Source organism: Mobula birostris, chromosome X (assembly GCF_030028105.1).
Source record: "Mobula birostris isolate sMobBir1 chromosome X, sMobBir1.hap1, whole genome shotgun sequence".
Lineage (NCBI taxonomy): Eukaryota > Metazoa > Chordata > Chondrichthyes > Myliobatiformes > Myliobatidae > Mobula > Mobula birostris.
Window position 1 is genome coordinate 44,129,183 of NC_092402.1, and position 24,950 is coordinate 44,154,132.

Consider the following 24,950-nt stretch of genomic DNA (forward strand, 5'->3'; position numbering starts at 1 on the left):
TAAAGTGGCCACTGAGTGTATGGAAAGTTGGGAGGGCCATTCGAGTTTAATCCCAATATGTACAAGGTGATGTAGTTTGGGAAGTCAAATAGGGGTAGGTCATATCCATTAAATAGTAGCGTGTTAATGAACAAGGGGATTTTGGCATTCAAGTTAACAATTCCCTGTAAGTGTGTGGATGACTTCATCCACCACTACTCGGAACTGATTCTACGATCTACAGACTAACTTTTAAGGACTCTTTACAACTCATATTCTCAGTCTTATTTTTTACTTTCAGTCTATCTCCTTTTGTACATTGGTTGTTTGTCAATCTTTATTTATAGTTTTTCATAAAATTCTATTGTATTTCTTTCTTCCTATAAATGCTTACAAGAAAGTGAATATATGGTAACATATATGTACTTTGATAATAAATTTACTTTGAAATCCAAACACGTGTCGAAAAGGTGCTGAAGAAGGGATATGGCATGCTTACCTTCATTAGTCAGAGCATAGGACATGAAAGATGAGATACTATGTTGCAACTTTATAAAACATCATTTTGCCTGCACTTGGAGTACTGTGTGCAATTCTGGTTGCCAGGATTGGTTGCATTAGAGAGAGGACAGAGGAGATTCACCAGGATGTTGTCTGGATTGGAGAAATTTAATTATGGGTAGGATTGGATAGACTGGGGTTTCGTTTTGGAGCAATGAAGGCAGAGAGATGACCTGATAGAGGTATATGAAATTATAAGAGACTGAGATAGGGTAGGTAGTCAGGACTCTTTTACTCTTGGTAGATGTATACGAAACAAAGCATAGGCTTAAGTTGAGAGGAAGGTTTAATCAATATTTGAGGGGAAAGATTTTTACACAGAGAGTGGTTAATCTCTGGCAGAGGTGATGATAGAATCAAATACAATCATTATGTCTGGGGGCATTTAGAGAAGCACTTAAGCAGGCAAGGATATGGACCTAATGGGGGCAAATAGGATTAGTGTAAATGAGCTATAAAGTCAGCATAGTTGAGGCAGGCTGTCCAAAGATTCAAAAGCGCCTCTATTTAACTCCAGCACAACCATTGGGTATAGTAACTTAATGATAATGTTAGTTTACTCGTGTTCCAGAGGTCTGTGAAAACAAGCTAAGTTCAGGCTCTACCGTGACAGACTAGTATTTAAATTCAGTTTACTTAGTAAATCTAGGAAAAAAATAGCTATCATCCATAATAGTGGCCATGAAACTATTGGATTGTTGCTTAAAATCTACCTGGTCCACTAGTGATTTGCATCTCTTAACTGGTCTGGCTGATGTGCGACTCAAAATGAACAGCAATGTGCTCACGTTAGCTGCCCTATCAAATGGCAAGAGGTTAAAGTTAAGCGCAATTAATAAGTGCTGGCCCTGCCTGCACTTAATTTCTCCTTCCCAACTCTTTGGTCTACCCTAGTGATTAACATGCTGCTATACAGTGGTCTGCTATAGATTCAAGGCACTGGGATCCTGCATTAAGGCACTACATAACAACAACTCTCACTCAATGTCAGTAATACCAAGGAACTGATTGTAACTTTGGGGGGGGCGGGGGAGGGAAACCAGAGGTCCATGAGCCAGTAATCATCGGAGGATCAGAGGTGGAGAGGGTCAGGAACTTTAAATTCCTGGGTGTCACTATCTCAGAGGAACTGTCCTGGACCCATCATATAAACATGATTGCAAAGAAAGCATTACAGTGCCTCTAATTCCTCAGGAGTCTGCGGAGATTTGGCATGTCATCAAAAACCTAGACAAACTTCTATAGATGTGTGGTGGAAAGTGTGCTGACTGGCTGCATTACAGCCGGGTATGGGAACACCAATGCCTTTGAGCGGAAAATCTTACACAAGGTAGTGGATTCAACCTAGTACATCACGGGTAAACATTTCCCTACCATTGAGCACATGTAATGTTGCTGTAGAAAAGCAGCATCCATCATCAGAGATCCTCACCACTCAGGCCATGCTCTTTTCTCACTGCTGCCATCAGGTAGAAGGTACAAGAGCCTCAGGACTTGCACCACCAGGTTCAAGAACAGTTACTACCCCTCAACCATCAAGCTCTTGAACAAAAGGGGACAACTACACTAGATTAAAGACTCTGTTATATTGTTATTTGATGCTCGTTATTTATTTATATTCAGATTTGCAGTTTGTTATCCATTGATCACGTTTACAGCTTCTATTCTATAGATTTGCTAAGTATGCCCACAGGAAAAAGAATCTCAGGGTTGTATGTGGTGACATTTATGTACTCTGATAATAAATTATACTTTGAACTTTGAACTTTTACATGCATATTATTTTATTGTTTGTTTGCTAGTTTGTCACATCTGCCAAGCAACAGCTGGCCCAGCGACCAATTCAGATTTCAAGCATAATCTCATGCATGGAGGAGAGAAAAAGGATTTGATTCAGCCAAGAGAGTTCAACCAGATTCACGAGAAGAGCTCAAATTACAGAGGAAGACTCACTGGAAAAGGGGCAGGCTTCAGAGCTTTCAGACTTGGTTTCAAGTGGACAATAAAGCCTGCATCTGAATGGAGGCCTGCTGTTTAGTCGAGACTCCAGCTTTCCATACACTGCCTACAAACACCCAAAAGTCATGATCTCAAGTCAGAAATCCTAACCTCGAGTTAGGATAGTTTACCAGATGCTCAAAATACAACTAATCACTTCACTTGTGTTTTGATCATATCATTGAACTAGTTGAGATGGTGGTGTGACTTCTGTGGACTTCTGCTGGCAGAGGGCACGGCCTCAGAATAGAAGGATGTCGCTTTGGAACGGAGATCAGGAGGAGTTTCTTTAGCTAGAGGGTGGTGAATCTGTTGAATTAATTGCCACAGATAGCTGTGGCCGCCAAGTAATTGGGTGTATTTAAAGCAGAGATTGGTAGGTTCTTGATTAGTCAGGGCATCAAAGGTTATGGGGAGAAGGCAGGATAACGGGGTTGAGAGGGATAATAAATCAGTCATGATGGAATGGTGGAGCAGACTTGATAGGCCAAATGGCCTAATTCTGCTCCAATGTCTTAGTGTTTTATGGTCTTCATTAAACCTTCCTCATGCTGGTATCAGCGTTTACCAACACTATGTAGCAACATAACTGGACACTGATGAAGCAGCTTTTACAGCACACTGTGCTGATAATTCTTGGTCTCAGTTTAAATCCATCACAGATGTTGGATAAAGACATATTCCTGCCAGGAAATATCTTCTCATTAAGACAGCTGTTCAAAATAAAAAAAATAGGGATGGTTAAATCACAGAGTGCCCTGCCACCAATGCCCAAAAACAACTCAACATGACCAAGGTCTGACATTGGGGCAACTCTCCTGTAAGGGTAGGAAGGTTGTGAGCACTTTCACTGATGGCCAACTCCTCCGATTATATGATTTGTAAACATTAAGCATCAAGCAGTACAAATTTATTTTGTGTAAAAGGGGTTAAGTTCAACAGCCTCTGAGACAGGAAGGACTGTTAACTCCTGGGTGATCACAATGCAGTCTATGTGCCCGTTCACTATAATGACTGGAGCAGCCTGCCAGCCTGCACTGACTTATATTCTCAGCTATTTGTTCATACATGCAGGGGTGGGTGGTTGGGGGGAGGTGACACTGTGAACGGTTATCAAGGTTAAAGCAAGTCTGCGTCTATTAACGGCAATGGCTTAGGCAGGTAGTGTTTTTCACTTAGTGGAAATGTCAAATACTAGAGGGCATAGCTTTAAGGTGAGAGGCAGAAAGTTTAAAGGAGATCTATGAGACAAATTTTCTGCACAGAGAGCGGTAGTTGACTGTAAAACACTGCCGGGGAATTAATGGAAGCAGATACAGCAGCAAGGTTAAAGAAGGCATTTAGACAGGAGCATGAATTAGTAGGGAATGGCAGATGGGATTAGTTTGAATTGACATCATGGCTGGCACAGACATTGTTGGCTGAAGGGCCTGTTCTGTGCTGTACTGTTTGATGATCTAAGGTTAGTCCTCCTCAAGCAGAAGGATCATGTGTACGCACTGACCAATATACCACACCTACAGTATGTGACACACCTCTCCACTACCCCTATCACTCTGCATGTTCAGTTCCCCACCTCAACATACAGTATGCAAACCTTACAGCTGCAATTTTTGAGGGCTGTAAGATACTGGGTTATGACAACCTCACAGATTGCCTATTTTCCTCACTTCCCTCTCTCCTCTACAGAAAGTGGTGGGCACAACCTAGTCCATTACAGGCAAAGCCCTCCCCAGCATTGAGCACATTGACAAGGAGCGCTGACACAAGAAAGCAGCAGCCATCACCAAGGACCCCCATCATCCAGGCCGTGTCCTCTTCTTGCTACTACTATCAGGCAAGAAGTACTGAAGCCTTAGGTCTCCACCATGTTCAGGAACAGTTATTATCCTTCAGCTATCAGGCTCCTGAATGAGTGTGAATACCTTCATTCACCATAACTCTGAACTGATTCTATGACCTACAGACTCACTTTCAAGGACTCTTTGCAACTTGTTCTCAGTATTATTTTTTTATTTGCACAGTTATTCTTTCTTTAAACATTGGATGTTTGTCAGTCTTTGTTTATATTGGTAAATGTGAGGTCATCCACTTTTGAAGGAAATATGGAAGATAAGATTATTTAAATGGTAAAAGATTGCAGCATGCTGCTGTGCAGAGGGACTTGGGAGTGCTTGAGTATGAATCGCAAAAGGTTGGTTTACAGGTGCAGCAGCCTATTAAGAAGGCAAATGGGATGTTGGCCTACATTGCTAGAGGGATTGAATTTAAGAGCAGGGAGGTCATGCTACAACTGTACAGGGTACTGGTGAGGCCGCACCTGGAGTACTGCGTGAAGTTCTGGTCTTACTTGAGGAAGGATATACTGGCTTTGGAGGTGGTGCAGAGGAGGTTCACCAGGTTGATTCCAGAGATGAGAGGGTTAGACTATGAGAAGAGATCAAATCCCCTGGGACTGTACTCGCTGGAATTCAGAAGAGGAGATCTTATAGAAACATAAAATTATGAAAGGGATAGATAAGATAGAGGCAGGAAAGTTGTTTCCACTGGTGGGTGAGACTATAACTAGGGGAAATGGCCTCAAGATTAGGGGGAGTAGATTTAGGACAGAGATGATGAGGAACTGCTTTTCCCAGAGAGTGGTGAATCTGTGGAATTCTCTGCTCAATGAAGCAGTGGAGACTACCTCAGTAAATATAGTTAAGACAAGGTTGGATTTTTGCATAGTAGGGGAATTAAGGGTTATGGGGAAAAGGCAGGTAGGTGGAGAACAGTCCATGGCCAGATCAGCCATGATCTTACTGAATGGCAGAGCAGGCTCGACTGGCCAGATGGCCTACTCCTGCTCCTATTTCTTATGTTATTATGTATAGCTTTCTTGTAAATGCAATTGTATTTCTTTTTTTTTTCTGTAAATGCCTGCAAGAAAATTAATCTCAAGTTAGAATAGGGTAACTCTGCTCCAATGTCTTATGGTCTAATACACTGTAATGTACCTTGATAATAAACTTACTTTGAACTTTAAACTCTTTCAGAACAAGATGGCAACAGGAACTAACTGCAGAGAGACAAGGGAACCAGAGTGGAGACCATGGCTACCCAGAAGCAGGGGTTACATCTTTGCGGATGATGACATCTGATACCCAATTCTCCTTCTCACATCTCATTAAGCCCAGACAGTACTCCTGAGTTACAAGCTGCACGCGATGTCACCGCACGTCTTATTTATTCCTCTGCTCGCCCCAATCCTTAGATTAGTAAAGCGGCTGTTGCACAGAGAGAAGGTGTCACGACTGCTGCAAGTACAGCGAGAACTGGCTTGCATGACTTACTATCCAAACTAGATGGACGCTGAAGGAGTGTAATCCCTTTTGACTTTGGCATGTAGCAGAGATCTTATGCAGATATTAAGCACGTAGTCAGTGACTAGCCCCACAACTCCACTGGCCTGTAACCACCTCAAAGCTACATACACTTAACCAGAATGGTCTCTTGCAGAAGGGACCGAGATGCTATCAGTTATCTTTGAAGGGAGAACCTTGCTGAGCTCCTGGGTGGCAAATTGTGAGGTTTTGCAGGTGCCCTCACCTCCATTCTGAAGGCTATTAGCAATGTAGTCATTGTTCTGTTCTGATGGCTGTAGCAAGTGCTAGATTACAGCAGGAACATCCTCAGTGAAGTAGAAGTGGCACAGTCACGTAACACTTTATAGTGCCAGTGATCGGGTTCAGTTCCACTGCTGTCTGTAAGGAGTCCTCCCTGTGACCATGTGGATTTCCTCCAGGTGCTCCAGTTTCCTCCCACATTCCAAAGGCATACATTTAGGGTTAGTAAGATGTGGGCAAGAAGGTGTGGTGACACTTCCAGTCTGCCCCCAGCACATCCTCGGACTGTATTGGCCATTGACACAAACCACACATTTCATTGTATGATTCAATGTACATGTGACAAATAAAGCTCATCTTTTAAGTGTTCTTTGCTGTGATTCAAGGAGGAGAAATGCTTTCTGAACACACAACATGGACAAAATCTCCTGCTTGCATTTCCTCCTCTTCACCCTTTCAGCAGCTTGACCCACTTTGCTGGTCCTCTCCCAGTCTTGCTGTTTTATACAGAGAGTCCCTATAAATGCAGTTCTGGCAGTCAAAGTTCAAGGTAAATTTATTATCAAAATACATATACCGTACGTCACCAAATACGACCCTGAGATTCATTTTCTTGCAGGCATTCACAGTAAAACAAAGAAGTATAATACGAGTGTACAATAAAGAAAGAAATTCAGTGTGGATATTCTAATGTCTGTTATATGTCCAACAGTACCTGCCATTCTACTCTAGTAGACTTAGGCAACTTGAATGAACTTTGGAGAGCTTCAAACAATTGTATAATTGTAACAAGTTCCATTAAAAAAATCTTGTAATTAACTTGTAAATGGTTAAAAAACTTCCAAATAGTGACAGCGACTGGAATCCTTCCTGTTCTTCAAAAGTTCACTGTACTTCAGTGGATGTTCAACTGTGTGAGGCTGATAGGGTCATTAGCTGGAGGACTGAGCTCCAAAGTGTCAGTACTCATGTCAAGTAAGTATTGTATGGTGTATTGCTCTGCTCTACAAACTTCCATGTGATATTCTATCATTAGAGTAATACCCACATCAGTGAGAATTATGGTGTGAGTGAGTGAGTGAGATAGAGATAGAGATAGAGAGAGCGAGATAGAGAGAGAGAGATAGAGACAGAGATAGAGAGACGGAGATAGAGATAGAGATTCAGGAACAGCTTCCTCCCCTCTGCCATTCAATTCCTGAATGGACATTGAACCTGTGAACACTACTTTTTTTGCACTACTTATTTAATGCAATTATTTAATTTATATACTTACTGCAATTCAGCTATTATGTACTGCATTGTACTCCTGTTGCCAAAACAACAAATTTCATGACATATGCCTATGATATTAAACCTGATTCTGATTCTGAGCATGCTACAAAAGCTATTTAGCCCCAGAAAATGAGTTGTTATAATTCCAGTTCCTTGTGTACAGAGTTTTGTGCTTCCAGCAAAAAAATGAGTAATAACTGGAGACTGTGCATTTCAATGAAGTCAATTTCAGATAGGCCAAATGGTCTCCTTCTACATTGCAAGGAAATTCTAAACATTAGAGTCTACTTGCTCTTTTTCACCTAACCAAGCAATGTAACCTTCCAGTCCATTCTCCCTCATATCTTCAAACTTCCCCTTAAATATATCCAATCTATTTGTTTTCAACTAAGCAAAAAGAGATGAATGAGAGATTTCATATTAAAGGTGGTATGATATTCTATTCACCGATTCAAGATTTAAGTTTCAGTAACATGGAAAGGTAGAGATATAATATCTGAGGCACTTACAGTCCATTGCCATGCCAACAGCGGTGCATTTCTTGAATCGGCAGAGTTGGCACTGGTTTCTGGTGATCTTGTCAACCACACAACAGCCATCGTATTTACAGGAATAAGCAGGGTGTAAGTTTTTCTGGATTGTCCTCCGGAAGAAACCCTAAAAATAGAACAGAAAATTTTAAGGAAGGGGAAACACGTAACCGTAAGCCTCAGTAGCAGAACTCTAGGTGGAAGGAAGCAGGGAACTGCACCCTATGGTTCTGAAAAAGGTAATGGTAGAGATTGTGGAGACATTAGTAATGATTTTTCAAAAATCTTTGGACTTTGTCAGCCCACTCTTTAAGAAAGGAAGAAAGCAGCAGAAAGGAAGTTATAGACCAGTTAGCCTGAACTCAGTGGTTGGGAAGATGTTGGGGTCAATTGTTAAGGATGAGGTTATGGAGTACTTGGAGACACAGGACAAGATAGGACAAAGTCAGCATGGTTTCCTTAAGGGAAAATCTTGCCTGATGAACCTGTTGGAATTCTTTGAGGAGATTACACATAGGATAGATAAAGGGGATGCAGCGGATGTTGTATATTTGGACTTTCAGAAGGCCTTTGACAAGGTGCCACACATGAGGCTGATTACCAAGTTAAGAGCTCATGGTATTACAGGAAAGTTACTAACATGGTTAGAGCATTGGCTGATTGGTAGGAGGCAGCGAGTGGGAATAAAAGGATCCTTTTCTGGTTGGCTGCCAGTGACTAGTGGTGTTCTGCAGGGGTTGGTGTTGGGACCACTTCTTCTTATGCTGTATATAAATAATTTAAATGATGGAATAGATGGCTTTGTTGCCAAGTTTGCAGATAGTACAAAGATTGGTGGAGGGGCAGGTAGTGTTGAGGAAACAGGTAGGCTGCAGCAGGACTTAGACAAATTAGGAGAATGGGCAAGAAAGTAGCAAATGAAATGCAATGTTGTGGACAGTGTTGAGTATTGTGGACAGTTCTGGGCTCCTCATCTAAGAAAAGATGTGTTGGCATTGGAGAGGCTTCAGAGGAGGTTCACGAGGATGATTCTGGGAATGAAAGGGTTATCATATGAAGAATGCTTGATAGCTCTAGGTCTGTACTTGCTGGAATTTACAAGGGTAAGGGGGGATCTAATTGAAATCTTTCGAATGTTGAAAGGCCTAGACAGAGTCGATGTGGAAAGGATGTTTCTCATGGTGGGGGAGTCTAGGACAAGAGGGCATAGCCTCAGGATGGAGGGGAGTCCATTTAAAACAGAGATGTGGAGAAACTTCTTTAGCCAGAGGGTAGTGAATTTGTGGAATTTATTACTACAGGCAGCTGTGGAGGCCAGGTTGTTGGGTGTATTTAAGGCAGAACTTGATCGGTTCTTGATTGGACATGGCGTCAAAGGTTACCGGGAAATGGGGCTGAGGAGATAAAAAAAAAGGATCAGCCATGATTAAATGGCAGAGCAGACTCGATGGGTCAAATGGCCTAATTCTACTCCTATGTCTTATGGTCTTATGGAAAGGGTGTGATTGTGGAAAGGAAAGGGGAGAAGAGAGAATGGCCTTAGTAGGAGGGGTTCTACCACCTGTGGAAAGAATCCCTAGAGTATCTACTTTTCCAAGCCAGCTCACAATCACTTATGTTCTAATCATTTCTCTAAACTCTTCATGACTTGGATGCAATTTATACCATCTGACCTCATAAAATATCCTCTTTATCTTCATTGTCCAGGACACATCTAGGTTCTAACATAAGCCACAAGCTGCTCCTCTAATTTAAATTTTCATTTCAAATTCCTCACGTTGTTTTTTGGAGATGCCATTAAGTTAATTACTTTTTATTTTAATTATTCAATTTGTATGATTTCTTGTGATGTTCAAAAAATTAAGCAATCATTTGAGACTATCTGTGGAAATTAATCAGCAATTAACATCAGGTTGTATGTTTCTTGGGGTGTCATTGTAAAGATTCATCAGTAAGGATGATTGAACTTGTAACTTAAATTCTAGTACACATTTTGGCTTTACTGTTCATTCTGTCATTAATTTGTGCTGTGACTTTTATTATGATCTCTCCAATGTTATTACATAAACTTTTGTTAAGTTGTAGCCAACTTTCCATTTGTAGAGTAGAGAAAGTCTGAATGATTCAATGACTTTTGTTAAGAAAGTGTCTGAAGAGATAAAGGACTGAGGAGAATAGATGGAGCTACCCATCTTGATAAACAGGACAGCACTGTGAGGACCATGTTTTTTGATTTCTCAAGTGCCTTCAATACCATACAGCCCTCATTGCTGGAAAAAAGCTCCATTCAATGCAGGTTGGCACTTCCATTGAGTCCTGGATAATGGAGTACCTGACTGGCAGACCACAGTTTGTGCGGCTTCAGAGCTGTGTGTCAGACATGGCTATAAGCAGCACTGGGGCCCCACAGGGGACTGTATTGGCTCCCTTCCTGTTTACACTGCATACCTCAGACTTTAGATACAACAATGAGTCATGTCATCTGCAGAAATTCTCTGATGACTTGGCAATCGTTGGGTGTATAAAGGGAGGATGGGAGGATGAATACAGAGCCCTGGTGGAGGACTTTGTCAAATGGTGCAAGCTGAATTGCCTGCAGCTCAACAGTAAATCAAAGGAGATAGTGATGGACTTTAGGAAGATTAACCCCGCACTGCTCCCTATTACTATTGATGGTGAGGATGTGGATGTGATGAGGACCTACAAGTACCTGGGGATGCACCTGGATGACAGACTTGAGTGAAGCATCAATACAGAGGCCGTGTACAAGAAGGGCCAGAGTCACCTCTACTTCCTGAGGAGACTGAGGTTCTTTGGAGTAAACAGGCCTCTCCTTCACATGTTCTACCAGTCTGTCGTCACCAGTACAATCTTCTATGCTGTGGTGTGCTGGGGCAATGGCATCAACACAGGTGATGCCAACAGGCTCAATAAACTGATTAGAAAGGCTGGCTCTGTTATAGGAGTCAAAATGGACACGCTGGAGGCTGTGATAGAACAAAGGACACTGCAGAAAATCCTGGCAATTCTGGACAATGTTTCTCACCCTCTGCATGCCATCTTGGCTGAACAGAGGAGCACTTTTACTAATAGTCTAAGACAACTGCACTGCTCCAAAGAGCGTTACATGATGTCATTCTTACCTTCGACCATTAGGCTCTCTAATGAGTCAACCTATAGCTGGGGAAGTGATGACTCTCTCCTGTTAGACTGTTTGAGGTAACTTATTTTTTATTCTTTCTTACTTCTCTTCTAATATTTGTATATCTGTGCACTTGTAATGCTACTGTGACAGAGTAATTTCCTTTGGAATCGATAAAGTACCTATCCATCTATGACCTAACATTCAAAGTAACTTCAGGTGGTAAGTTGTTCATCTCTTCAAGTAGCCACTACTTTCCTCTAAGTTTCAAGTGCTTCACTGCTGTTTGTGTAGAGTCTGTGAGATGCACAGATGCCAGACATTACAAAGCAAAATAAGATAGGCTTATTCCAATGTTTCTGCTGATGCTTTTGCTCAGATCAGAGACTGAACATAGTCTTTGAATAGTCATTCAGCACTTGGGCCTGTTCCACTTATCAGCTAGGTTCCAAAAAAACTGGGAAGATTTATATTTATATGGAGTCTTTTGTGTTCTTTTAGGACATTCCAAAGCGATTAACAGTGTTTTTGAAAAGTGTTCACTGTTGTAATGTAGGTAACTTAGCCAACCTCCTACCAAAAGCAATACAATAAAGGTCATATCATCTGATGTTTGGTAATATGAAGTCTGGGATAAATACTGGCTGAACAGCAGGCAGAACTATGTTGCTGTTTTTTGAAATAATGCCACTCGATCTTTTATGTCTCCTGAGAAAGAGAAAGGGGCCTCAATTTAACATTTCATATGGCATTCCAAGAGTGCATAAATTTCTCAAGAACTCTTGAAAAAGAGGATTTTGGGATCTTTTGTGAGATTATTAGTTTGGCACCAGTGCAACTGAACTCCAGACTTTCACCATTTCCAGTTACCCTTTTATTTTAGGTCATAGAGATATACAGCATGGAAACAGGCCCTTTGGCTCTACAATTCCATAATGACCAAGTCATCTAACTGGGCAGCACAGTAGCCTCGTGGTTAGTGCAGTGCTTCACAGCAGCCAGCTGTAAGAATGGAGTTCGATTCCCATTGCTCTCCGCAACAAGTTTGAACATCCTCCCCGTGAGAGCGTGGGTTTCCCCTGGGCGCTCCGGTTTCCTCCTACATTTCAAAGATGTACCAGTTAGCATTAGTGAGCTGTGGGCATACTATGTTGGTGCTGGAAGCGTGGTGACATTTGTGAGTTACCCAGTTCAATCCTTGTTGATTTGATTTTACACAAACAATGCATTACACTGTATGTTTAGAAGCACTGTACACGTGACAAAAAAACACTAATCTTTGTCTTAAGCACCAAGAGGTTCTGTAGATGTTGGAAATCCAGAGTAACACACACAAAATGCTGAAGGAACTCAATAGGTCAGGGCAGCATCTACAGAGGGAACAAACAGTCGACGTTTTGGGCCGAGACCCTTCATCAGTATCAGTCCTGATGAAGGGTCTTGGCCGGAAATGTCAACTGTTTATTCATTTCCCGAGATGCTGCCTGACCTACTGAGTTCCTCCAGCACTGTGTGTGTGTGTGTGTGTGTGTGTGTTACTCTTTATCTTAATTTTTATTTGCTTGCATTTGGCCCATATCCCTCTGAACCTTTCCTATCCATGTTCCTGTCTCTAGCACTTCCTCTGACAGCTCATTCCATATAGGCACCACTCTGCATGTGGAAAAAAAGTTGTTTGGGGGCCCTTTTTAAATCTTACCCCTCTCATGTTAAGTATATGTATGCCCTTTACTTTTAAGCTTTCCTACTCTGTGAAAAGACTGGGCCTTACCTATGCCCCTTGTGAATTTACAGACCTCTATTAGGTCACTCCCTATCTTCCTTTGCTCCAGGGGAAAAGTTCCCCTATCCAGCTTCCCAATATAACCCATGCACTCCAGTTCCAGTAAAATCCACCTAAATCTTTTCTGTGCCCTCTCCAATTTAATGACATCATTCCTAGAGCAGGGCAACCAGAACTGTAATACTTAAATTTGGGTGTTTAGTCTGCTGGCAGTACTAGACTCCAAATCTCTCCTCAGACCAGTCAGGGGAACTAATACAGTACATTCAATAAAACTGAACTCACTTCCTGTAAAAATCTCTTAATTTATTCAAGGAGAATAGATTATATGCAACAGATCTCATCTGGATGTCATATATACAGAACAGGACCAAGAGTATCATAAAGGATCCCATCCACCTTGACACGGACTGTTTGTTCCACTCCCATCAGGGAGGAGGCTATTTCGCATCCATGCCAGGACCACCAGACTCAAAGGCAGTTACTTTCCCCAAGCAGTAAGGCTGATCAACACGTCCACCCACTAACCCACCCTAGCACACCCTTAACCACCACTACTTTATCAGTTCTTGTCAATCTCCTTATGTACAGACACTCCTGTGCCTAGCAACACTTTATGGACATACAATCAATCTCAGTATATAAGCTATTTTATGTATTTATATTTATCGTGGATTTTTCATTATTATTGTGTTCTCTATCGTATTGTGTTTTTTGTGCTGCATCAGATCCAGGTAACAATTATTTTGTTCTCCTTTACACTCGTGCAGTGGAAGTGACATTAAACAATCTTGTCTTGCTTTGTCTTGTAATTGAATCTATACTTTGGAAATAGCCTTTCAGATCTTTTGAAATGGAAATGGATAAACTGCATGGGTATATCATTTTTCAAAAATTGCCAGTTAGCTCCTGGTTTCTGATGTTGGCGCCTGGGAATAATTGATACAGACCAGTATGTTAAAATCCACATTATTGGCTTCTGTAAGCAGAGAACTCAATTGAATGGTGATCATTCAAAAACATGACACTGGTCAACCTGTTACCTAGTCCAATCCTGGACCGTGGCTACTGTGGGAACTTAATTCAGTAAAAGACCAATGTGATCCAACTTTCTGGCAAGTGTTGGGCTTAGCAGCTGCTTCACTGTAAACTTTTAGTCAAGTTTCTTGACAACTTGTTGAATGCTGCATGTCTAATTAATTATACAATGTTTTCGACTTGCAAAAACACTGAAAGTGTGAACAAATATCTGCTGCAAGGCCCTTATTGACAAACCTTGACTAACATGATAGCATTTTGTTTTCCCATTAGAAAAGCCACAAATGAACTACTGAGTTTGGAACCTTGATTGGAAAGAAGGGCTTTCTACCTCCCTCCTGATTCTGATGGCTATATGGGTTTTGGTGTATCTCTACTGACATAACACTAAAAATCTAGGCTGAATATCTGGGGTAACATTGAGGGAATTCTGTAATGTTGGATTCTGCAAGGCTGCAATATGAATGGTTAAAAACTGACAATACTCAGCAGGTCTGGCAGCGTCTGTGGAGAGAGATGCAATATTATGCTTTAGGTTGATGACCTTTAATTAGAACTGGTGAAAGGTTCTGATGATTAACATTCCAATGAATGGTATATGTGACTTGAAATGCTAGTTCTATTTCTTTCTCCACAGATGTTGCAATATCTGCTGAATACTTCCAGCATTGAGTGCGATTCAGGATCAGCCATAAGGGTAAAGACGGTAAATACCCTTCCCTAACAACTGTGTATTTCTATAGAAAAGCAAAAACCTGCAGAGGAAGAGAGCTTAAAATAAAAGCAGGTAAGACCATATGTCTGGTCTTACCTGCTTTTATTTTAAGCTCTCTTCCTCTGCAGGTTTTTGCTTTTCTATAGAAATACACAGTTGTTAGGGAAGGGTATTTACCGTCTTTACCCTGACTTGTTTATGTATGTGATTTTTGGTCTAGGTCAATGCCTCTGACTCTCAAATACTCTCGAGATAATCTAGCAAGCCATGTAAATTGACGAGAGCTGGGCCATAAAATGCTGGCCTTCCTAACACTACAGGTAGATAGATAGATACCTTATTGATCCCAAAGAAAATTACAGTGTCACAGTAGCATTACAGGTGAACAGATACACTAATGTACAAATATTAGAAGAGAAGTAAGAAAGAATAAAAAAAAAGTTACCTCTAAAAGACTAACAGGAGGGAGCCATCACTTCCCTGGCTATAGGTTGACTCATTATAGAGCCTGATGGCCAAGGGTAAGAATGACCTCATATCACGCTCTTTGGAATAGCGCAGTTGTCTTAGTCTATTACTAAAAGTGATCCTCTGTTGAGCTAAGGTGGCATGCATAGGTTACATCTCATGAATGAGTATAAAGCACATATTAATATGTTGAAGATAGATGTAAATGTGACACCCCCAAGGGTGAAATCTGTTCTAGCAATTCCTGGGTGAAGGACACTCACTTACTTTTGACACCAAATCTGCCTTCTCTGGGAATGCATTTTCAGTATAAGCCATCACCAATGGGAGTGAGCATTACTGGGGGGGAGGGGGTGGGAAGACAGAGGTGTTTTTTTTTTAAACACAGAGACTGGTTGGTGTGTGGAATGCATTGCCAGGGGTAGTGGTAGAGACAGATACATCAGAAGCATTTAAGAGACTCTAGATAGGGATATGGATGAAAGACAAATTGATGGCTTTGTGGAAGAGAAGGGTTAGATCGATTTTGAAGTAGGTTGGAAGGTTGACATAACATCCTAGGCCGAAGGGCCTGTTCTGTGTTGTACTGTTCTATGTTCTATATCACTGAACTACATAGGCGAGGAAACACCCAAAACTTTGTAGCCAAGGGAAAGGAAAATTTGAATTGGAATTGGTTTATGTTCACATGTATTGAGTTACAGTGAATGGCTTGTCTTGCATACAGTTCATATACATCAGACCATTGTACAGTGCACTGAGGAAGTACAAGGTAAAACAATAACAATGCAGAATAAAGTATTAACAACTACAGAGAGAGTGCAGTGCATGTAGACAATGAGGTGCAAGATCATTATGAGGTAAATTTTGAGATCAAGAGTTCATCTTTACTAAAGACATTTTAATAACAGTGAGGTAGAAGCTGTCTGTGAGCCTGTGGTCTGTGCTATCAGACTTCAGTATCTTCTGTCCAATGGGGTAGGGGGTGGGGGGAGAAGGTCTTCCATCATGACACAGTGGGAAAGAAACGAGTTTGAGGAAAATATTCGTCTTCACAATGTTGTATTCACAAGTATTCACAATGTTGTAAACCACATTATATTTCTCACCTTACAGCCTTCGCATGTGATGCAGCGGTAATGGTATCCGGTCGCCTTATCACCACAGACCACACAGGGCTCATCCTTCTCCAGATAACTGGGAATGTACCCTGAAAGGAAAAAAACACAAAGAATCAGAACTCAGAGCCACAGTACGAAATTGAAGAGGTGGACACTGCATGGCTGTTACCTTTCAATGGACAGCTTGGAAATAGGGGTGAGTTGAAAAGTAAAGGGTTAGCCATTTCGAATACAGGAGGAGAATATACTGTATATAGCACCCTCCATTGGACTTTTGTGCTTAACACAATTGGCTCTGTGTGCAAAAAGCCCAAACTTAAGCTGGCAATTGGACATAAACTAAAAAACAGAAGTTAACGTAGATAGATGATTTTAAGCAGTCCCAAGATAACATTTGAGAATTACAAACTGGATATTTTCTCATGCACTCGTCATTAGCTGATCTACTCATCTTCACATTTTCAGATCCACTGCAACTGAATGTCTGGGCGGGAGTATGGCCATAGCTGACATTGAATGGCCTGGACCATAGACAAGTTTCCCTACCTCACAGAGATGTAAGTTTGCACTGAAGCCCACACCATATGCCAGGTTTGTTGAATAGTTGGGAGTTAAACTATCACAATGTGTAAGAGGTTTTCAGTGACTGATCAGTTGAGGCAGGAGTAAGTGATCAGCAGAGTAAGGGATAAAACTGGAGCTTGTCTCTGAATTTTATGCCAGGTGTTAGTAGACTTATAGAAGATCAGAGGTGGGCCAGCACAAGAAATAGATATGCAAATAATTTACTAGCTATCGTTCATCTTTTAGCATATGAAAAGTCTGTTAAAGCATCTGATAACAGCAGGACAGAAGCTGTCTTTGAGTCTGTCCAGTCTGTCCATTTTGACCCTGTGACAATGAAGAAACAATGTTGTAAAGTTGAACTTGGGGAAGTGTGTGCCTCAAAGGGAACTCTGTGGCTTTCCCATGTGTTAGCTGCCCTTGTTCATCCAGATGGTACAGACCATGGGTTTGCGAGGAACTGGCAATGAAACTATGGAGCTGGCAAGATGTTAGAAGTATAGAAACAACATAAAAAACAAGTGCTGAAGTAGATTATTTGACCCATTGTTCATATCCACAGGCTTGTTGCATATCCCTTGATGCACATTTTGCTTCATTTGGCACGCACTTGTCACTCACTCAATGTCTAAATAGCCACAGCAGCCTCTGTGCATCCTCCTCACAACTCATAATCCAGCCTTGTGTCATCAGCCAACTTAGAGATATTATCAGCACAAGAGATTCTGCAGATGCTGGAAATACAGAGCAACACACACACACACACACACACACACACACACACACACGCACACAAAATGCTGGAGGAACTCAGCAGATCAGGCAGCACCTATGGAGAGGAATACAGAGTCGACATTTTGGGCCCAGACCCTTTATTGGGACTGCGTCATATCAGGAATGCTGTATTACATATGATTCCATTGATATAAATTGTAAACAGAATATTGCAGTGGCATCCTTGAATATACATTGCAGCTGTGGTATGCAAATTGGTTAAGAGTGGAAGTGCCATCCAAGCAGACTCCTTTGTTGTGCTCAGCATTGATCTGCCTAAAGCTATACTCATTCCAGCAATGCTTGTCTGCCTGCCTGGGAAAAAAAATAAGAGAAGGGCGAGTTCAATCAGTTTAACCTGTGCAGTAATTGCTCCTCGAATAATTCTTATGCTTTCAAAGGGTGTGAGGTTTCAGTGAACCCAATGGAGACACAATTAAAATGACCTGACATCAGGTTCATGGACTTCCATCAGAAACACTTGCAAAGATAAACGGCACTTCAAAGGGACTGTTATTAATTGAAGTGGTTTCTATCTCATGTCAACCAGAACTACAAGGCTCATTAAACAAATGACCAAGAACCCAAAGTGCCTCCATTGGTATCTGAGTGAACTTTGGAGACCAGCAATCTAATTAAGGTTCCATTCAAATAGCAATCAAAAGCCCAAAAGAATGTCCATTTAAAAAGGCTCCATTCTGCCAGGAATTCCTCACTGAAGGAATTAAGATCCAACCTGATGAAGTCTGAAGCTTGAGGGAAAAGAGAATGTGCCAGAAATATCAGTGAACTTTCAGCACAGCAAACAAGGAAGATTGATGCCTTTGGAACTGTTAGCCAATGTATTAGGGCCCAAGATATTAATTACTCATCGTTCATTGTGGAAGTTGACTAACTGGCCATCAGATTCCCTTATTTTTTGATTTCATATTCATTGACATAACAGTCACTAAGGTTTTGCCATCTGTCATGGTAGCAATGGTGTAACAATAATATAAATGGGAAAGTGTGAAAGGACCTTGGTATCACTTTTACCCGTTATACATTCTTTCAATATCAAGACACACCTGCCCATTATTTTCAGCCATTAAATGGCTTGTTGTGATGGATATGTGTTTCAAGGTACATCTGCTCATCATTCACATAGTCCCCCTCACCCCCCCCACTGTTCCCCTATATGGTTCTATGGTTCACTCTCCTCTCCTATCAGATTCCGCCATCTGCAGCCTTTTGTTGCCTCCACCTGTCATCTCCCAATCTCTTATCACCAGTTCCATTCTCACTTCCTCCTTCAGCTTATCACTTCTCATCACCTGGATCTACCTACCGCTTGCCAGTTCCTTTAAAGCTTTGCTTTATTTGTCACATGTACATCGAAACATACAGTGAAATGCACCGTATGTGTCAACGATCAACACAGTCCGAGGACGTGCTGGTGGCAAACCCACAAGTGTCGCCAACATAGCATGCCCACAACTTACTAACCCGTATATTTTGGAATGTGGGAGGAAACTGGAGCAGCCAGAGGAAACCGACAAAGTCACGGGAGAATGTACAAACTCTTTACAGACTGCGGCGGGAATTGAACCTCGATCACTGGCGCCGTAGAGCAATTGCACTAACCACTACACAGCTGTGCCTTCCCTTGCCTCACCTCTTCCCCTCATCTCCTTACACTGGCTACCTCCCCTTTATCATTCAGTCCAGATGAAAGGCCTCGACCTGAACTGTCAACTGTCCAATTCCCTCCATAGATGCTGCCTGACCCATCGAGTTCCTCCAGCATCTTGATTGTTGCTCTAGATTCCAGCATCAACAGTCACTTGTGTCTCCTCTTGTTATACCAACATGTATTGCAAACTAATTCATTTCAAATACACTTCAAGCTGTGAGTTTTATAGGTGAGACCAGGAGAGGGAGAAGGTGGGTGGTGGTGGGGGGAGCAGGGAGGAAGTAAGAAGCTGGGAGGTGATAGGTGGAAGAGGTAAAGGGCTGAAGAAGAAAGAATCTGATTGGAGAGGAGAGTGTTCCATACGAGAAAGGGCAGGAGGAAGGACACCAGAGGGAAATGATGGGCTGGTGAGAAGGAGAACGAAGGGAGCCAGAATGGGGAATGGAAAATAGAGAAGGAGGAAGGGGGAGGGAAATTACAGGAAGTTAGAAAAACTGATGGTCATTCTGTCAGGTTTCACCCAGATGGAATATGAGGTGATGTATCTCCAATCTGAGTGTGTCTTCATCATGGTATTGGCTTGCCTCTCTCCCACCCACCCACCTACCTTTCCCCTCACCTGGTTTCACTGATCACCTGTCTACTTGTACTCCTTCCCTCCCAACACATTCTTATTCTGGATTGTTCCCAGTCCTTTACACTTCTGATGAAGGGTCTCAGCCTAAAACATCGATTGTTTATTCCTGTCCATAGATGCTGTCTGACCTGCTGAGTTCCTCCAGCATTTTGTGTGTGTGTTGCCCTGGATTTCCAGCACCTGCAGAATCTCTTGTGTTTAATATACAAGTGGACATGGTTGGCATCTTCTATTCTTGATTCTCCTGCTTGCTCAAATGATGCATAATATAAAAACCAATTTAACCTACCACCAGCTAGTAATCCTCTTTAAGGCACAAAGGTGATTAAAGGTCTACTTTGTAGACTGTCTGGAACTTTATAGACTGTCTGGAGACCTAACAAGATGGAGGAACTTTGAAGGAGTATCTCTGACTTCGGTGGTGTATTGGGAGTCAGAAGCAGCTTTGGAATGAGGGCAATGTAGCTGTTTGCAAACAAGATGGATAAATCTATCAACACACACAAAATGCTGGAGGAACTCAGCAGCTTAGTAGTTCCTTCAGCATTTTGAGTGAGTGTTACCCTTCATTTCCAGCATCCGCAGAATCTCTTGTGAATAAAACAATCAATATGCTGTGGAGGTTGAGTGGTACATTTCAACGTGGTCACCACATTATTACAGGCAGTATCATTGGATAAGATTGGGAATTGATCCGAAGATCAACGTTCCTCATTAAAAGATATTTGCTGCAAGGCTTGTCGCTTGATCAGTATCCCTCATGAGAGTTATTAGTAATTCCCATTATCTTGAGGCGCAGGTTAAATTTCAATGTAGCTACAATTCAGTGAAACCTAATTACTGCATCTCTGATATTTTGTTCCCCTCAGGGATTTTAATATAAGAGCAACACCAGGTGCAAGAGATAAACATGCTACCATATCAGATAGTCTTGATATATGTTAATCTAAAAGGTATTAAGATCACAAGCATCCTGGGTAGAATGACGCACTGGAACCTACACAAAGAATAACATTTTAATTGAAGAACAAAATAAAATCTTGAACGGTAATGGGGTTTTATTCAGATGGGTAGTCTGGTCATGAGATAACAGCTGGTAAATAGCTTGTTGTGTAAACAAAGGGAGTGTAGCTTTAAAGCAACGGATTAGGTAAATCCCCCCTCATCAACCTAACATGTGACCTTACGATAAAGGTCATTCACGAAGTAGCTGAACATGGTTAAGAACAATCATTTTGACTCAAAGAAATGGGGCAAGAGCTACTCAGGTTAGTAGAGCTGCTCTCTCACTCTTCCAGTCACCTGGGTTCCATTCAGACTTCCAGTGCTGTCTCTGCGGAGTTTGCATGTTTTCCCTGTGGCTATGTTTCTGCTGGGTGTTCTTGTTTCCGCCCTCATCTCAAAAAAGCATGGATGTTGCATCAGAATCAGGTTTATTATCATTGACATATGTTGTGAAATTTGTTGTTTTCTGGCAGCAGTACAGTGTAAAACATAGAAAAAACTATAAATTACAATAAGGAATATATACATATACATTTAGTTAAACTAGCAGTGCAGAAAAGGACAAAAACAGCACGGTAGTGTTCATGGTTTGGTTCATTTCAAAATCTGATGGTGGAGGGGAAGAAGCTGTTCCTGAAACTTTTGAGTGTGTGCTTTCAGGCTCCTGTACCTCCTCCCTGATGGTAGCAATGAGAAGAAGGCATATCCTTGGTGATTGGGGTCCTTAATGATGGTTGCCGCCTTCTGAAGATGTCCTCAATGCTGCTGAGACTATTGCCTAAGATGGAGCTGGCTGAGTCGCAACCCTTTGCAGCTTTTTCCAGAAAAATAAAAGGTTGGTAGGCTAATTGGCTCCTGTAAAATTTCTCTAGTGTGTTAGTGTGTGGTGGGATCTGGGAGGGGTTGAGAGGCAGTGAGGGGGAGAATTAAATGTGATCAGAGTAGTATCGGTGCAATTGGGTGTTTGATGGGTCTGTATGGACTCAGTAGGTTGAAGGGCCATCTTCTGTACTATATGATTATATAAGTCTGGTGAAACATGGCCAACTGAGTTCATATATAATACTTCTTCCATTGTAAGGTGAAATGCTGGACTTCATGCTGATATTAGCACAGAGATCAGTGTCATTTGCTTTTCTTCAGATACCAAGTTATGTACAAAACCTTGGGATGATTCAATGCAATGTCTGGAGCATATTAGCACAGCTGATTGGCTCCTCTTGACTTTCAACGGTAGCAACATAGCCAGGATCTCCTTCATCAATTTCCACAGGATGCCAATGAGAAGGAACTTAATGCTACGTTATGATATCTTGAGGTATTTTTCTGCATCACCTACATGACAAATTAGGTGTGTATTGGACTACTTCCTCTCATTTGGGTAACTCCAAGCAACACTGAAGAAGTTCAACACCATCCATGGTAAATCATTTATTTGAACACCACCCTGATGAACATCTACTCCAACACCCTTGTACTGTCTACAATATGTATTATCAACAGCTTTAGACTGCAGTAGAAATTCATGCTGTGTTGCATGGTTTTGTTTCTCTTTTGGAATTGGTTTATTATTGTCACATATACCGTGATACAGTGAAAAGCTTGTCTTGCATACTGTTCATACACATCAAATCATTACACAGTGCATTAAACTAGAATAAGGTTGATTGTGAGGCCAAGAATCTATCTTATTGTACAAGAGCTCAGTTCAAAAGACTGATAACAGTGGGATAGAAGCTGCCCTTGAGCCTGGTGTTATGTGCTTTCAGACTTTTGAATCTTCTGACTGATGGGAGAGGGGAGGAAAGACAATGTTTGGGGTGGTTGGAGTGTTTGATTATGCTGGCAGCTTTACTGAGGCAGTGAGAAGTATAGACAGATAAGGGTTAAATATGTGATGTTGCAGTATCTGTGGATTACATTTAAATTCCAAATATTGGCTCCATCGACTTCAGCTAAATCAACTTTCAAAATCAGAATGCGACAGGCTTTTGTGCAACATTGCACGGAGAGCACAAACAGTCAAAAATGAATTTCCACCTCCAAGTGTATAATCCAGATTGCATCATGCACTCTGTGGTTCACAGGTTATAGTATATTGTTGTTCAATTCCAAAGATTCTAATATTCCTCCTTATATGAATAGACAACATGAAATTTAAACAATTCCTTTCTGCTTCACAGATTCCAATTCCCTGGCTTGATATCTTTCATGAGTGAGCTTGCTTCAATTATTTAACTCTGCTGCATTTTCTGGGGTGGAATCTCTCCCTCCTGACATTTGTCATTATGTCTCTGTGCTTTTAACATAGCATATTGTTCCTCAATGCAGCCTTACACAGGTCTTTTCAGCAGAATGAAGCAATACTCTGCAATGCCTGAGAAGTCTAGTTTGGAAACTGCCCAGGAGTCCAGCCATATATTCTGCTTGGCACAGGAGAATTCCAGTGGGATATCATGGAGGAAATGGAAATAACAGGATAAATATTGCAACAACGACTGCTCATGGGAAGAACGGCTTCCAATTAAAGGAGCTGTTCCTGCATTTATTTAACAAGGCAGAGTTTCTTTTAGTGAATTAATTTATCCTAGATAATGGAAACACAATGAGAATTCCGTTTGCCAGAAAGTGAACTGAGGGCACCATCTATTCACATGAAAATCATATAATCTTGGAGTGGCAGACATGTGGAAGCACTCGAGGCTGAAGGGTATCTCCAGAGTGTTGGAGGCTGTGGGGAGACCTGATAGAAGTTTATAAAATTATGAGGGTCATAGACATTTTTATTCCAGTGCACAAATCTCCAATACTAGATGGTATAGGCTTAAGGTGAGAGGGTGAACATTGATGGGCAAGGCAAGTTTCCTTACACAGAGAGCAGAAGGTGCTGCAATGCACTGCCAGGTGCACTGGTGAAAGCAGAAACAACAGTGGCATTTAAGACACTTTTAGACAGACACCTTCTTCGACAATCGTCACCTTGCCATGCTGGAGAGGCTAATGAGTTCCCGAGATCCCGAGAGCGACGCTGTCTGGAGCTTAGCTCCTGATAGGGTCACCCATGGCAGTGAGGTCAAGGAGGAGGTCCCAGACAAAGAGTGTTCCAACCAAGACCTCAACGGTGGAGCTGGCAGAAGGTGATGACACATCACAACTGCAGTGAAGGCAGAGGAAGGCTACAGCAGTGTTGGTTCCCCATTCGTCTTGCATTCCATGCCACTGGACCCTGCCCCCAATCTGTCAAGGCGGCATCAGCCTCCTCACGTTAAACAAAGTCACGCACAGGCGTTCTTCATTAAGGGGATAACACTACTACTGGACAGGCACATAAGCATGCAAGGAATTGAAGGATATGGATCACATGCAGGCAGAAGGGAAGAGTTTAATTTGGCCTATTCCTGTGCTGTATTGTTCTATATTCTACATTAAACGTTTGCTCTTCATTCACACAGAATCAACATCAGGGCATACAGTATTTGGCTCAGCAGAGTGAAAATGATAATCAAAACAATGATCATCCTGAATCCAAGAGTGCATAGTACCTTAACTGTCTCCACATTTGCATCTCCTAGTGCCTTCAGTGAAAGAGTCATCTTTTGCTCTCTGACTGCCAGTTTATTTCTAAGTGCAAACTGGTAAATTGGTTGGTTATTGTCACATGCACCAAGATGTCTTTTGTGCCATCCGCACAGATCATTTCAACACATCAGTGCTCTGACGTAGACAAAAGGAATGGCAATAATAGAAAGCAGAATAAAGTGCAACAGTTACAGAGAAAGCCCAGTGCAGGCAGACAATAAGCTGCACAGCCATGATGAGGTAGATTGTGAGGGCAATGTGCTAGATTGCTGAGTTGGGTAATTCTGCATACCAGGCACTTGACTGGATGGAGACCATGAGCCCATTTCACATGGAAGTCATACAGTTAAGGTGTGACAGACATTCTGGTGAAAGGGAAAGTAGAGTGCACCAAAGGGAAGGGGCGAGTTGCGTCAGCAATCAAGGCTTCTGTCTGAGCAATATTATGTGCAATAAAAAGGGAATAGAAACATATTTACAACAGCTCAACCTCATTCCCCCATC

At 41.8% G+C, this 24,950-nt stretch overlaps 1 protein-coding gene across 16 annotated transcripts in view; it reads right to left on the reverse strand.

Moving 5' to 3' along the window:
* LOC140191785 (thyroid hormone receptor alpha) overlaps positions 1-24,950 on the reverse strand; it is a 534,600-nt gene that overhangs the window by 85,174 nt on the left and 424,476 nt on the right. For all 16 annotated transcript variants that reach the window (XM_072249536.1, XM_072249528.1, XM_072249531.1 and 13 more), the window contains 2 exons: positions 16,204-16,304; positions 7,928-8,075 (listed from right to left, as the gene is read on the reverse strand). In XM_072249536.1, coding sequence (XP_072105637.1) covers positions 7,928-8,075; positions 16,204-16,304 — 249 coding nt within the window. The remainder of the gene's footprint in view (positions 1-7,927; positions 8,076-16,203; positions 16,305-24,950) is intronic.